The sequence below is a fragment of the Thermothelomyces thermophilus genome, chromosome 4 (assembly GCF_000226095.1).
Source record: "Thermothelomyces thermophilus ATCC 42464 chromosome 4, complete sequence".
NCBI classification, from domain to species: Eukaryota; Fungi; Ascomycota; class Sordariomycetes; order Sordariales; family Chaetomiaceae; genus Thermothelomyces; species Thermothelomyces thermophilus.
Window position 1 is genome coordinate 1,318,952 of NC_016475.1, and position 14,268 is coordinate 1,333,219.

The following is a 14,268-nucleotide window of genomic DNA, read 5'->3' on the forward strand; positions in this document are numbered from 1 at the left end:
CGATTCCCAACGACCAAGCCACCGCGGCCGAATGGCGACGATATCGCAAGTCTCGCGGTCTCGGGCTCTGAACGAGGGCTGGTTGACAGTTGCTGATTCATTGTTTCAACGGTGAACGAATCTGCCATCCAGGAGTTGGATTGAGAGAAGATGTTGAAAAATTGGCTAGCTGAAGACACGGAGAAGGTTGCCCTGGTCCAGCCGTTCAGAGTTGGTTCGATTGTTGAATTATTCTTTTTCATTTCTTGGAGGGCGCGTATCGCGTGGTGTGGATTTGGTTTGAAACGGTCTCTGGACACGGCAGGCCGAATGCAGACAACTCCGTTAATTTGATACAACATGTTTCTACGGGGGAGAGATCGAATGGCGGCCGAGGCCAACGGACCAAAGCACTCATCTATCAGGTGTGGACGAGGTCAGAATAAGCTCACGGTCAGAGTGGGTTCAAAGAACGAAATAGCATACAGTGTACGGAGTACGGACGTACTGCGTACTGCGTAGTGCATCGAGTGCGTAATTACGTATTAGGACAGTCAACATTACAATGTCCACCGCGAGATCAGCAGCCTGCCTTTGACATGTGCGGAAATAGTTAGTTAGTGGACTGCAAGCCTAGTCAGAAGCAAGGGCCTCGCCCTTCCAAATGGTGTACGGAGTACGGAGTACTTGGCGAAATGATCAATCAGCCCCATCCGGAAGTGGATCGATTGCGCCTCAACAGGGTTCATCTGATGGTTATTTGCGGAACGCTGCGCAGTTGACGGGAACATAGTGTAACACAGACCGAGAGCCAACGTTTATCCACGTATTCAGGACTTTGCCGTGGAACCGTTAGTGAAGTGCTTGGTCACAGGTGTGAGTGAGTGTTGGCAAACCACTTGAAGGGTGAGGATTCTATTTAACGCCGTAAAACAGGGCACCAGAGCGAGACGGCTTTCTTGGCCGTGGCGCTGCAGGCAGATCCACTACACTACAAACAACCCCCCGAAGTCCCGGTCTTCAGGGCGGCGCCTACAGGGGTGTGCCATGCTTCTTGCATGTTTGGTTTCTGCGTACTTCGTAACACAGCATACACTACAGCACACCGATGTGGTGTACTCCGTACCGAACTTGCTTACACCAGTGACTACCCCATCGCTTCTCAAGTCCTTACGCCACATGAATCCATTGATGACTATTGTCAATGGGGCGGGTGAGCTTACCGATCACAGGCCCTCTCAGCTTCCTTCCACAAGCTTGTCGGGCTCAGCTGCCGCCCAATAGTAACCGTTCGTCAGAGATATCCTGGCTCTCCTCACCAGGCCAAGACCCAGCCGCACCCCGCCTCACTGTTGCTATTCGGGGCATTGGGAGGCTTTGATTCCAGAACCCCGGCACGCCCGGCCACGCCCCACCCTCGATTGGTGCTACGACGGGACTCGTGTTGTGTAACGAAGGGAACGCTAAATCTAAAACCATGCGAGATCCCTAGCCATCAACGGACTCCGATGTGATCTGCTGCTCTCCCTCTTTCTGCCTCTCCAACCCTGGGGCGGTAACACTCGTTTTCTTGTTTATTTTTTTTTTCTTAAATCTTTCTTTTTGCGCTTGCCCTGGGGGGCAGCGAGACTGATCGAGACGCGCAGCATGCTTCCGGTCATTTTCGCCGCGTCGATCTTGGCGCTGGCAGCGACCGCCGCGACTGCCTCGTCAGGGCGTACCGTTACACGTGGAGATGGCATCGTCCGGTCCCCCCTCCGGCCGGTCGCGGGTCCGGGTCCGAAACTTCGGGTCCGACAGAACGAAGTGGAGGTGCTCAACCAGAGGACCGGGACCCGATACGGGATGGAGATCGAAATCGGAACCCCACCACAGAAAGTGATGCTCATTGTCGACACCGGTTCGCCCAACACGTGGGTGAACCCGCAATGTGAGACATCCAACACGCCGTCCGACTGCGCCAAATACCCGCAGTTCGACTACACTGAGAGCAGCTCGATCAACATCACCGATTATGTCGACGTCCTTCGGTACGGCTCGGGCAGCGCGACAGTCCAATACGTCTACGAGACGGTGTCGATAGGATGTGAGTGCGAATGGGGCCTCCGCTGTCCGGGTCGCGAGTTTCATGTGCATACGCCGTGTCTAACACAACGTGGTTGCCCCGCACAGCCGCAACGCTCAAGGACCAGATCATCGGCATCGCCCTCGAGTCGGAAGACATCCCGCTTGGCATCCTAGGCCTATCACCGCCGGTCCGAGGCGTCAACCAATACCCCTACATTCTCGACACCATGGTGGACCAAGGCCTCATCAAGAGCCGCGCCTTTAGCCTCGACCTGCGCGGTGTCGACAACCCCACCGGCGCCGTCATCTTCGGCGGCATCGACACGGGCAAATACATCGGCACGCTCGCCAAGCTCCCCATCATCGCGCCGTCGAGCGCCCCCGGCGGCGCAGATCGCTACTACATCACCATGACGGGTGTCGGCCTGACGCTCCCGGACGGGACCATGGTGCGGTCGGAAGAGCTCGACGTGCCCGTGTTTCTCGACTCGGGAAGCACGCTGTCGCGCCTGCCGACGGTCATACACCAGGCTCTCGCGGCGAGCTTCACCGAGGCCATGCTCGACCAGGAGAGCGGCCTGTTCATCCTGCCGTGCGAGTACACGGACATGGCCGGCTCGATCGACTTCTACTTCGCCGGCAAGACGATCCGGGTGCCCCTGCGCGAGTTCATCTGGCGCAGCGGCGACTACTGCATCCTGGGCGTGGCGCCCGAGGACGACGAGCCCATCCTGGGCGACACCTTCCTCCGCGCAGCCTACGTCGTCTACGACCAGGACAACCGCAACGTGCACCTGGCTCAGGCCGCCGACTGCGGCACCAACCTCGTCGCCATCGGCTCCGGCGAGGACGCCGTCCCCAGCTCCACCGGCCGCTGCACCGAGCTGCCCACGCCCACGGGCGATCCCACGCGCACGCGCGCGGGCAGCTCCAACCTGGACATGACGGCCACCCGGCCGCCCGCCAACACTTTCACCGGCCGGCTGCCGACGGGGATCGCCGGCGGGCCCGGCCCGGCCAGGGACGGCAGCACCACCACCGTCACCGGCGGCGGATTGCAGCCGATGTTGCCCACGGGGTCGCCCAAGGGATCAGAGGGTACGGAACAAAATGCCGCCGGCAGGGGCGTTGATTCTGGGCTGGGAGCAGCGGTGGCCGCCGTGCTGGGGGTGGTCAGTCTGCTGGTTTTGATGCTCTAGTTGGGTTATTGGCCCGAATTTTTTTGTGTCCTATTTTCTTCTTCTCCCCCTCTCATTCTTGATGCCTGTATTAATCAGCTAGTGAGAGAGCATCCTTTTGCATCGGGAGATATATAATTATATATATGCCGGGCGTGAATCATGAGGTTGGCTTCTATGGATTCAGATCGGAAGGGATATTATGATTACTTTAGTAAGAAACATGACCCGCTGCGAAGCCGAAATCTCCGCCAATGCATACAACTCGGCCTGGAGCCGTTTTCCACGCCGCACCAGGAATGCTTTTGTGCTCGTGGGGCACTCTTTCAAACAGTCAGCGGCTCAAGCGAAGCGCCTGTGGTGCTAAGAAGAGACAAGGCTCTTCTGGTTTGACTGTCAGTGGTGAGCAGAATTTAAATGCTCTTGCCATGCTGGAATTTAGCAGCCCGGTACTAGTACAAGTCTTGGAGATGGCATGCGACTAGCATTGCAATGCTAACTTTTGCACCACTCAGAAATTTGATTGACGGCAGAGTAGCGGCAACCCAGGAGTAAGCAGTCTATTGGTCTAAGGTGTCTGGCGCTAGTTGTTTCTTCCTAAGTCCAATATTTGCTGAACTCACTTGAAACATGTAACATAATCTCTGCATAACCGCAATATTATTCCGCGGAAGAGAGGCGCCAAACTTCTTCGCTATCCAACTACACAAAAACCAGCGGGAGTCGGGTTCCAATACAGCGTAGGCGAGGAAGCTAAGCGGCAAAAACGAGGCATGTTCAAAGTCAACAATGTAGAGACGAGGACGGCCATCGGGGTCGGTAGTGAACATGAAGTTCTCGTCATTGAAATCGGTATAGCAAAAAACGAGTTCTTTCTCAAGAGCGATCTTTGGCGGGTGAGGGTTATTACGGTATCCGCGTTCTGCAACCTGCAAGGCGCCTTTAGCAAAGGTATAACCAATGTCCATTGTGGCAGCCATACCCTATTTAAGTGGTCTTGTAAATCCTGAATGGTAGGGTACACAACTGGGGCTGTGTGGTCTTTGAAGAGCAAGTGTTTGATGCGGCGTTCACCGCGCGTGTATGGGCCTGGAGTTGCGCCGGTTGGGACAGGCATACAGCTTAGCAAACGGACTCCCTCAGCAATTATATCGTAGTAGCGAGACTTGTTATGGTCCCAAGTACGAGGGTCGAATTTTGTCGCAAACTGCTGGACCGGGGTTGCTGCGACAAGTTGCATGATAATGAAGGTTAAACCGCCTCTGCTGAATATCTTAAAGACCTCGGGAACGTGGATATTACAGCTGGGGTTCCTCTGGCGTTCTTGGCGCAGCCAGTTGAACGCGAGCATCTGCATGTCTCCCTCGGCCTGCTTCTCGGGGCCACCAAACTTGACGAAAACCATAGGGCGGTTAGGCGGGTAAGCAATGAATGGGGCAAAGAGCGTCTGCGCCCGCTGGAAGAGATCCTCTTCGGAGATAGTCTGGGCGAATTGTCTCGCGGCCGCATTTGCGTCGGGGGGGCCGCCAGAGGGCGGTGGTGCCGCGCCGTTGCTCGGTTGCATGATTTAGTATCTGGGGTGCAAAGAAAGAAAACTGACGCTTGAGATGAGGAGTACGAAGAACGGAAATAGGAGGGGGGTTGTGTAAAGAAGGCGATTAGCCGCCCAACATATAGACCCCGCAACAGGTTGATCAAGGAGTGGGCCTGCGGGATGAGTGGCTTGGCATGGAGGAGGTGACCTAGTGTAATCCGTACTATGTACGGCGGCACAGCCTGCAAAATCTCAGGATGCCTCCGCTCGACCATTCTCTCCCGAGGAAAATGGCGATGCTCGAAGACCAAGACTCAAAGCCGGAGAGCCAGCTTTGCTATGGAAGCGCCGTGGAAGCACAGCTGAGGTAATATTATCCTGCCACTAGCGACAGAATGGTCGAATTCGCGAGCACACTGCCTTTGGGGCCAAAGGGATTCCTTCCCCGTGTCAATTGCCGTGCATCCCCTAGACCCGCTATCGCCGCTACCCTAGTGTATAAGGGTTAACCCCAGGTTTTTTTCGCAAAGGATTCCCGGTTTCTGGGAATCAACCAACCGTTTTCTCGCACGCCTGATTGTGGGGAAAGCAAGAAGGAACTCCGCCAAAGCGACGTTGGTAGTTACGGAAGTCTGACCTCACTCGTGTTCTAAACCTAAAACTTCGTTCGAGCCGAGCCGAGCCGAAAATGCCCCTAGAGCCACCCCCACTGAAATGATAGAAGTATTCAAACGCCTGACCTACATGTAGTAGGGTATTTGTACCTATCTCCAATCCTGGTCAATCAATACTACTTCAGATCATCGATAACAATCCCGCCATTCTCCCCCGGCACGTAGTGACTATGATTACTGGGGGGATACTGTGACGGCGCAACTGGCATCCGGAAGCGGCCTTGATCACCTCGCCCACCCTCAAAGGTGTACAACAAACAGCCAACCTGACACGAGCCACCGACACCGCCGTTATTGCCTATGGATAAGAAGCGTCAGTGGCGTATCTTTATTCGAATCTCGAAGAACATATAGCAGAAACGAATGAAACAGGAAAGAGGAAAGCCCAACTCACACTTGGTATAATCCTCCCTCACAAGCAAGTAAGCCGTGATCAGGCTCTGCGACATGCCCAGCGGGAAACGGAAGCTCTGCCTCTCGACCGTGGTGACACACCCGGCAACCCACTCGACGCGGTAGTCGTAATTGACGCCGTAGCGGTCCGTGCGGCGGAGCGGGATCGGCGCGTCGCCCGGCCCGATGGTGATGTCGAGGCTGCTAAACTCGACCGAGAACGTGTCCTGGTAATCCGACTGGATGTCGGCGTGGCCCGGAAAGTCGGCCTCGTTGAAGCAGTCGATACGACCTCGCGTCAGCGGCGTCAGGTTGGGGGTGGGCGACGGGTCTGCGGGAGCAGTGCTGGTGGGTTTGAGGTTGGCCCACGACGAGTAACTCGAGAGGTAGTCGGCGGGGTAATCCGACTGCGTGGCCCAGCCGGCCGTGAGCGTGACAGCAGCGTTGTCAGGACCCCTGTCGCCGCCGACGTCGCTCAAACCGCTGCATGTGTCATCCGTACCATTGGCCGCCCAATTGGGCTCCGGGCTCTCCCACTCTCGGCCGGGCGCCAGCACCGCCGTGCCGTCGGAGTCGACGGTGAAGTAGCCGATGACCTCGAACTTGCCTTTGACCCTGTTCGGCGGGTTTCCAGCCAAGGGCAGATGCGGGTAAACGTTGTTGAGTGCCTTTTGGATGTACCTGGCTAGGGCATACAGGGTTAGACTGTCTGCGTTTCGGACAACGTGGAAACTGCTGAGGTAGACGCGTGCCAGCGCCTTCACGTTTGTGACACCGTACGCGTGAACCCAGGTCCAACCAATCCCCTCGTCGTCGTCGCGGAACTTGTAGCCCATCATCAGGTCCGTGATGTGGACTACGCCGGTTGGCACCCCTTGCGGCGACGCACCTGTGGCCCAGTCAACATGCATCAGCTCGTGGTACCAGGTCCTGCCCTGATTGGGGTAGTACTTGGTCACATCAGCGTATATATCAGCCGGCCACTCGTCTTTGTTGGCGTACTGCATCGCGCTGTCGAGCGTCGGTGAAGCGAAATACAGCGGGCAGAAGTTGATGCTCTGCCGCCCGTTGAAAGTCGGGTCTTCCCCGGGGAGCATCGTGTAGGCGGCCGTGTTGCTGGGCTTACCGCATGGACATAGGTTGCTTGGATCGTCACACCGGACCGGCAGCCGCCAGTCGAACGGGGTGGTGATGTAGCCCGGCTGGATCGTGGCATGAGTCCTGAAGATCGTCTCAAAGGCGGATTTCTTGGACCCGCTGTCAGCCGGCGGACCCAGGTACTCCAGCGCAGCCGCCGAGTTGAGGTCGAGGCCATTCTTCGTCTCGGAGAGTATCAGGTTCATGATCTTCCACGACTGCTGCCAGCCCGAGTAGATGGCCCGCCGCTGTGCGCCATTGCAGCCCCTGAAGCTCTCCAGCCTCGTCGCCAGGTCGGTGAAGTTGTAGTCGGCGAACAGCGACGTGTCATAGTTGCTGAGCGCTAGCGCGTCATTGAACTCGCTCTCCTTCTGGGCGACCGACAAGCCGGGGCTGTGCTCGTCCTGGCCGAGGACAAACTGCGCCAGGTCCACGGCCCACTCGACCGAGCCGGCGGAGCCGTAACTGGCGTACCGGCTGATGCGCGACGCCTTGGTGGCGTGGCTCATGTACGACACCCACGTGCCGCCGCCGTAGGTCATGATGTCCGAGTCGCTGCTGCTGTCGTACCACGTCCTGACGGCGCCGCGGCGCGCCAGCCCGCTGGTGGCGGCGCCCCCCGACACCAGGGAGTCGAGCTCGGCCTGCGCGATGTAGCCGGCGGTGCCCGTGCAGGGCCCTTGCTCGGCCGTCGATTCCGGCCCCGTGAAGAGACAGTGGGGCCCGGTGCAACCCGGGTCTGCCAGGCCAAAGCTCCGTCCGTAGCCGGCGATGCCCACAGCGATCTTGCTCGCGGGGACGTCGGCCTTGGTGATCATGGCGAGCGCATACTCGGTCTCGGTCAGGTTGATGTGCGAGCGGAGGCAGTTGCCCAGGGGACAGCCCGGGTTGGCCCAAGTGTTGTTGTAGTCCCACTGGCCGTGGAGATCGTACGTCATGTAGACAATGTAGTCGAGGACCTCGGCCATTTCCGCGATGGGGAAGCCCTTGAGGTACCAGTACGAGGCGGGCGCTGCAATGGACAGGGAGACGCCCGTCGGCAAGAGGGCCCGGACCGTCTTGAGGAAGGCGAGGTAGTTCGGGCCGTCGTTGGGACTGCCGATTGGGACTCCCGGGATGTCTGCACCCGGGTACTCCCAGTCAAAGTCGACCCCGTCCAGGTTGTACCGTTTGACCGTGTCGACAACGCTCTGCGCAAATCTCAGCCGATTTGCCTCGGTCACGCCCTCCCGGAAGATGGGATACGAGTCCACACTAACACGCGTTAGAACGGCCTGTTTGGAGAGAAAGTCAAAGACGGTTGTGTCGGGATGGTTGACTTACTTTGTGGAAAACGACCAACCGCCGAACGACAGGATGCGTTTGAAGCTCCTCATGGCGGCAAATCTTTCCCACTGGGTCTGGTACTGCGAGAGGTCGACCTGATAGTCGGCAGTGATGTCACCAAACGCGTAGTGCATGTGAGTATAACCCGACGGAATGGCATACGCATCCATGGTTAGGCAGGCCCTGTCCACGCCAAAGGCCTCGAAGTAGCCAATGCGCATAGAGCCGCCGGGCGAGCCATTGTTCACAATGTCAGTGCCGCAATTCGAGATGCAGCCGTTTTGGCCTGGCGCCGACGTTCCCGGGGCTCCGGTGCTGCCCATCAAAGTCAGCTGCTTTGTTCCGTTTCATAAGCCGGGGTGCTAGGAGCAACCCCAGGGCATCTCGAGAGCGAGGCGATGTGTTGGGAACCACCGAAAATCGTGACAGCAATGCCATGCAGCCCCGTCCTGAATGTGTAAAAGAGGAAATAAAGAGCACGAGTTTGGCATACCTAGACTCGCTGGGCGTGCAGAAGTCGGGCGTGATGCCGCACTGGCCCCATTTGTTGCACTGTTATTTGGCAGCTGATTAGCAAAGGAAGCCGGACGAGCACCCATCAAGGGGAGCCACATACGCATGCGTTGAGAGGGCACGGGTTGAGAGAGCTGATCTGGTCCCACGAACTCGGCCGCGCTGTGCCGGGGACCTGCGGACCGCAGAAGGTGTCCTCGACGGGCGCAGGCATGGGCGGGTCGCCGGTGCTGATGCATATGGGGCCCTCCTTCAGGCCGGCACAGCCTTCCCAACCCCAAGTCTTCAAGTTCCAGTGCTCGATGTTGTCGACGGTGATGTAGTTCTTGTCGGCGATGGCCCAGCAGTCGTCGCCCGGGACCACAAGGTGCGTGGCACAGGTGCCGTCCTCATTGGGCTTGGGAGTGAGGTCGGGGACCGAGCCCGCCGAACAGCAGACGGGTTGCCTGGGCTGAAGTGTCGAACACAACGTAGGGCTCGGGTTGTACTCGGTGAACTGAGCGCCAGTGATGCCGCAGCGGGCGGCCAAGGTGTCACATCCGTCGCCCGGCTGGACGAGAATGTACGAGCACGTCTGACCCATCTTGTCTGTCGACGGTCGAGCCGTGGGATCACTGGGATGCGAGGCCTAGGGTCCGCTACTTCGCCTGGCACCATCCGAACGCCGCTGTTATGTACACAGCCAGGAGGCATCACGGTGGCTACTGCGCCCACTGCTGCCTGCCACCTCTTTGGCGTTCCAGTCATGCCTCTTCGCGTCCATCTCCGGTCCGGACGTCAGAGTTGCATCCGCTAGTATAGTAAAGGCCTGAAGATGCAAGAAGCCCTGGAGATATCACCAACAAGTGGAGTGTTCGCGCACTCAACTCCTGGTTGACCTGCCACTCGCTCGCTTGGCTCCCATTGAACGGGATGAATCCGCGAGTGGACCAGAATGTTGTCCAAGGGACATGCTATCAATGGATTTGAGTTGATGAGCCTGGATCCCGCGTTATTGCTCTGCACCTGGCTAGCGTGGCAAATGGCGATGCTGCAAGACTAGGTAGTCGTCTGCGGCTCACCTCACTAAGTCGGCTGCAGCCCCGGCTTGCCGCTCCCTTGCCATAACATCCGAATGCACCCAGCAAAGGATCGTGACATCGCCGTTCGCTAGTGCGGGCAGGCTGGTCCGATCTCGTGCAAATGACCGAGTCTTTTCCGTAGCGTAGGGTTCCGGAATGGAATTTTCTATGTTCCATTTTCGGCCACCTGCAGGAAATATCAGAGCAGTGAAATGAAAAATGAAAGTGCAGGGGGAGTTGATGATATAATAGACACCATAGGAGTTCTCTCCCATACAAGTTTGTATGTGTAAGGGACCTTAGCTATAGGAGGCTCGCATTGCTGTCCGATATATAGCCCTAACCCGGGAAGCTTCGCCTGCCTGAATGAGCTAGCGCTGACACTGCCAAGGAATTTCGACTTCCAGTGATAATACGCTTATGATATTGCACATATCAGCCAAGGCCTTAAAATTCCGGAACCCTACCGTAGCGCCTCAGGTAACATGAAGCCGCCGGGGGCCGGTATCTGTTCCGGTAATCGGTCAGGAACACAGCCAAATTCGACAATCCTAAATTTAGCATAATCTTGGAAGGCGGCATTAACTACCTTACATACTACTACCTACCACGAGGGGATGTGAAGTGTAACGTTATGCGGGCATGATGCGGACAGACGCCTGCGGGGAAAAGCCCACCTGCTTGCGCGAATTTAAACTGTGGGCTGTGGGCGGCACCTGCCAAAACCGGAGCGGCCCGCGCCCCGAGGCGATGGAAGGCGCGCGCCGTCGAACAGTGTAGAGACGTCGTGTCGGTTCAATGAAAAAGTCTTCGGTACCTTCCAGGTAGAAACAGAAGATGACTGAGAAAAGAGGCTCCTGATTGATCGGAGCAAACAGGTAGCGTTCAATTGAATTGGAGTCGTCCTATACTGGGCCCCAGACCCAGACCAAACAGGGTGGTAAGAATGTTGGAGAAGAAGAGGTTCCAGCTCCAGAGATTTCACAGGCCCAGTTTAATACTGGGTCCACGCCGGGGTCGTACTTTCCGTAACAAGCCAGTCATTCCACCCAGTCAGTCACAGGTTCCTAACTTCCTACCTCTTTCTCTTCACTCTTTGGTACCTACCCAAGCTGGTGGGTGTGGGATCGAGGAGTTGTGGGCCGGATTCGACGGATTTGGTTGGTTGCATTGCCGGCGAGCCGCGACTGGAAAAGGGGGGATGTTCCGAGCTAACAAACAAACCAGCATTGAATTATAAAAATATTGTAAAATTCGGATTCTTTCGGTGAACAACCATTAGCTAGTGTTTACAGGACAACCCTTGAATGATTGTTAGCTCGGAACATCGAGCCCAGCTATTCCTACACCTCCCTGTCGGGTCTTATTCCTACACCGCGCTAGCTATCTCTAGAGTTTCCGCGGAGCAGAGTGCTTAGCTAACATACTTTGCTGCGATTCACCTGCAAATCTGTTAGTGCCCGGCTCTTCCACACCAAAACCACCAAAACTGACATCGTCGACATGACATGCGCGCGCAATGCAAAACGCTAGCCAAATGGACAGATGCAGGATATGTATTTTAAAGTGCATATTATAGCCTAATTGACCACTTTCAAATCCACTGTCTTTTCTCTATGCATTTGGTAGCTTTTTCGCTCAAAATAATTATTTCCCTAAGCTACGTATATATATCCCTAACCCTCGAATATCGCAACTAAGAAAACTAACACAGGACATAAGACATATATGTAATATGTAAAAAGCCCTCCAAAACTACGATTAGAATTGATATATCTTAAAGTGTGTATTATAGCCGAAAGAAATGTTTAAAGCCACTGTCTTCCTTCTATGTATTTGGTGCATTTTGGTATTTTGAATTGCTTCCGCATGTTATCTGATGTTAGCTAACTTTAGCTTTGGTGTGGAGCTAGACACTAACAGATATGCAGGTAAGATTACTGCGTGCATGTTAGCCAAGCACTGAAATGCAAAGATGGCTAGCGCGGTGTAGGAACAAGACGCGACAGGAGGGTGTAGGAATAGCCAGGCTCCGGAACATCCCCCCGCCTCAATCTCACCTAACTTGCTAGGCATGTACCTAACCAAATCCCTTAAAATCGACCCATAACTCCCCGATCTCTCTCCTTCACCCTCGCTTTAGGGCTATTAAGCACATTAAAGCATTAGAGCACTACTATAGAAATCAACACTTAGTAGAAGTTATACTTAGGGAGCTAGGAGGGTGATTTTAGAAGTAGAATAGTACTATTATCGATCTTTTTCAAGGATATCGCTATATTTCCCACCTAAAGTACCGAGCTAATGAACATTCAGTAGGTCGACTATATAGTAGGCCTGGCTAACTAAGCCTAGTAAGCACCCGCAAGTTACGAGCCCTAATATTTTCTACATAAGTAAGGTACTTACTAGGCCTTCTAAAACGGCCGATTCGGTCCCCCCCTTGGGGGGGACCGGGTTTAGCGACCTGTCCGAAATCTCTCAAAATTTAGCGATCTATCCGAAAAGTATACCTTGTTTTCTTAGCTCTACCCACCAAAATAAAGGTACCTCGCTTATCGAGACCGCCGAGGGTTTTCGCGCTAGATACATTAGAAAATGCTTATAGGTAGCTGCTAAGCTAAGATAGCTTGCCTAAATTTATAAATTCACGTAAGTATTCATTTCTCCGATTTATCCTTGGCAAGTACTATACTATGGAAAACTATTAAAATACTCTTTCCTAATATAAAGCCTTTTTATATTCTAGGAAAATCTAGCTATAGTATTAGAAGGGTATTACGAATAGGTAACTTATTTTTCTTCAATTGTTTAGGATGTATTAGGATAGATATAAGGCAATTAATTAATATGTAACCCTTTCGTAGTGCTTAAAAGGCAAGTATACCTAATTTTGTATGGGGCCGGCTAAGAAATAGAGGTATACGATTTTTTCGGACAGGTCGCTGAACCCAGTCCCCCGCCTTGGCGGGGAACTGGATCGGCCGTTTTAGGAGGCCCAGTAAGTAGTGTACAGACGACCCTACCAAAAGAAATTGCCTACCGCCTTTCGGCGCCCAGTGGTTCTGCCCGGCAGAAAACCGCCTGTAACCCACTAGACTAAATCGGGCGGTAAGCAATTTCTTTTGGTAGGGTCATCCGTACCTACCACCTATGTACCTTACTTTATCATTTATGGGACCGATTACAAATAAGGTACCACGCAGGGTTCCAATTCCTATACGACGAAAGTAGACCCATCACTCGGCCCATAAAAGAGCGACACGGTCACACGGCCGTCCGGTCTTACGTCTCCGGGCCCCCTCCTTGGACCTATCTTCCACCCGCCATCCGCTCGGAGAGCTGCGCCGGCCGTGTTCTTGGGATATGCTTATCGAAACAGCGATTGTCGTCGTGGCAGTGGCCGCACTCCTCAGACTGGTCGTGAAGCCCCAACCCGAGCCCCAATTTCAGCCTGCCATGGCGACCTCAGTCGCTCCAGACGGAAAATCGTGCGACTACGCACCAGAGGAAGGAGGGTATTTCGACCCGCCTCTCCAGAGGGTGTCATATGGCACCAAACCCGGCGCTAGAGTGTTTGGCTGGCCCGCCAAGGGCGGCGTATACACCATGCGAGCTGCTACCGTCGACCTTGAGTTCTTGGGCTACGGCCGGTTTGAACCTGTGCCGCGTCCCGATCCAAAAGACCCCAACACGGCCGCAGACGAAGAGGCGCACTGCAATAAGAGTAGGAAAACCTGCGCCCCTCCCCCGCCCCCTTGCGAGAATCCTACTATAAGAGACTCGTGACGCTAATGTAGTGAATCTGATATTCTAGTGCGTCAGCTGGGTGCCCGATGGTGGGAGAGCGAGCATGCATGGGCTAGGAGTTTCAGGGAGGTACACGCAGTACCCCTAGAGGAGAAATTTATCGCTACCGGATGGCCGGCTGGAGGCGGTGTATGGGTCCTCAGCGGGGATGTCGAAGCGGCTAGCGAGAAGAACGCCGGCATGCTATTCAACGCCTACACTATGGAGGAGCGCTGCAACGTGATCGAGAAGCTAGGCGGTACCTTCTACGCCAACCCCAAGGATTGCCCAGATTTGGACTTGGCGTAGGCGCAGTAGTATTCAGTGGTGACGATGAACAACCGCAGGGCTACGAACGGTAGGGGCTAATTACAAACTGCGAGATAACTGGATAGGACGAGTTTAGAGGGCGATAAGACCTTGAACGGGTGCAGCAGCTTATGTGTTTCTGATCCTCTTGCTGCAGAAGTGAGCAGCAGATGGGAGCGGTGCAAATGACCTTGTCTCGGTGACCTTTGATACAGCGCCATGTTGACATGCTTTAGTCTCCCGGTCAGCACAGTCCTTTTCGAGGCTGGGAATCAAGGCGGTTCAGGAGCATCCATCAACACGTTTTT

At 55.1% G+C, this 14,268-nt stretch overlaps 4 protein-coding genes across 4 annotated transcripts; 2 read left to right on the forward strand and 2 right to left on the reverse strand.

Annotated features, from left to right (window-relative positions):
- The first annotated feature begins 1,475 nt into the window (after positions 1-1,475).
- On the forward strand, positions 1,476-3,573 carry MYCTH_2306161 (uncharacterized protein). The gene is made up of 2 exons (XM_003663874.1): positions 1,476-2,065; positions 2,152-3,573. The coding sequence occupies exons 1-2, from the start codon at positions 1,825-1,827 to the stop codon at positions 3,243-3,245; spliced, it is 1,335 nt and encodes a 444-aa protein (XP_003663922.1). The 5' UTR covers positions 1,476-1,824; the 3' UTR covers positions 3,246-3,573.
- A 140-nt stretch (positions 3,574-3,713) lies between these two features.
- On the reverse strand, positions 3,714-4,837 carry MYCTH_2306164 (uncharacterized protein). Its single transcript, XM_003663875.1, has 2 exons — positions 4,207-4,837; positions 3,714-4,153 (listed from the first exon to the last, which is right to left on the reverse strand). The coding sequence occupies exons 1-2, from the start codon at positions 4,786-4,788 to the stop codon at positions 3,785-3,787; spliced, it is 951 nt and encodes a 316-aa protein (XP_003663923.1). The 5' UTR covers positions 4,789-4,837; the 3' UTR covers positions 3,714-3,784.
- A 711-nt stretch (positions 4,838-5,548) lies between these two features.
- Positions 5,549-9,384, reverse strand: MYCTH_95226 (glycoside hydrolase family 18 protein; the record flags this gene model as incomplete). Its single annotated transcript, XM_003663876.1, has 5 exons — positions 5,549-5,730; positions 5,827-8,216; positions 8,286-8,603; positions 8,782-8,840; positions 8,905-9,384. 5 exons carry the CDS (start codon positions 9,382-9,384, stop codon positions 5,549-5,551), a joined length of 3,429 nt encoding a protein of 1,142 aa, XP_003663924.1.
- Positions 9,385-13,321: 3,937 nt separating this feature from the next.
- Positions 13,322-13,960, forward strand: MYCTH_52735 (uncharacterized protein; the record flags this gene model as incomplete). Its single annotated transcript, XM_003663877.1, has 2 exons — positions 13,322-13,589; positions 13,680-13,960. 2 exons carry the CDS (start codon positions 13,322-13,324, stop codon positions 13,958-13,960), a joined length of 549 nt encoding a protein of 182 aa, XP_003663925.1.
- Between the last annotated feature and the right edge of the window lie 308 nt (positions 13,961-14,268).

Excerpts from the sequence above, each read along its gene's own strand:
- MYCTH_2306161 (XM_003663874.1), top strand. The coding sequence starts at position 1,825 with ATGGAGATCGAAATCGGAACCCCACCACAGAAAGTGATGCTCATTGTC. Across the intron at positions 2,066-2,151 it reads CGAGACGGTGTCGATAGGAT|CCGCAACGCTCAAGGACCAG; the intron begins GTGAGTGCGAAT and ends TGCCCCGCACAG.
- MYCTH_2306164 (XM_003663875.1), bottom strand. The coding sequence starts at position 4,788 with ATGCAACCGAGCAACGGCGCGGCACCACCGCCCTCTGGCGGCCCCCCC. Across the intron at positions 4,154-4,206 it reads TACAAGACCACTTAAATAGG|GTTGCAGAACGCGGATACCG; the intron begins GTATGGCTGCCA and ends GGCGCCTTGCAG.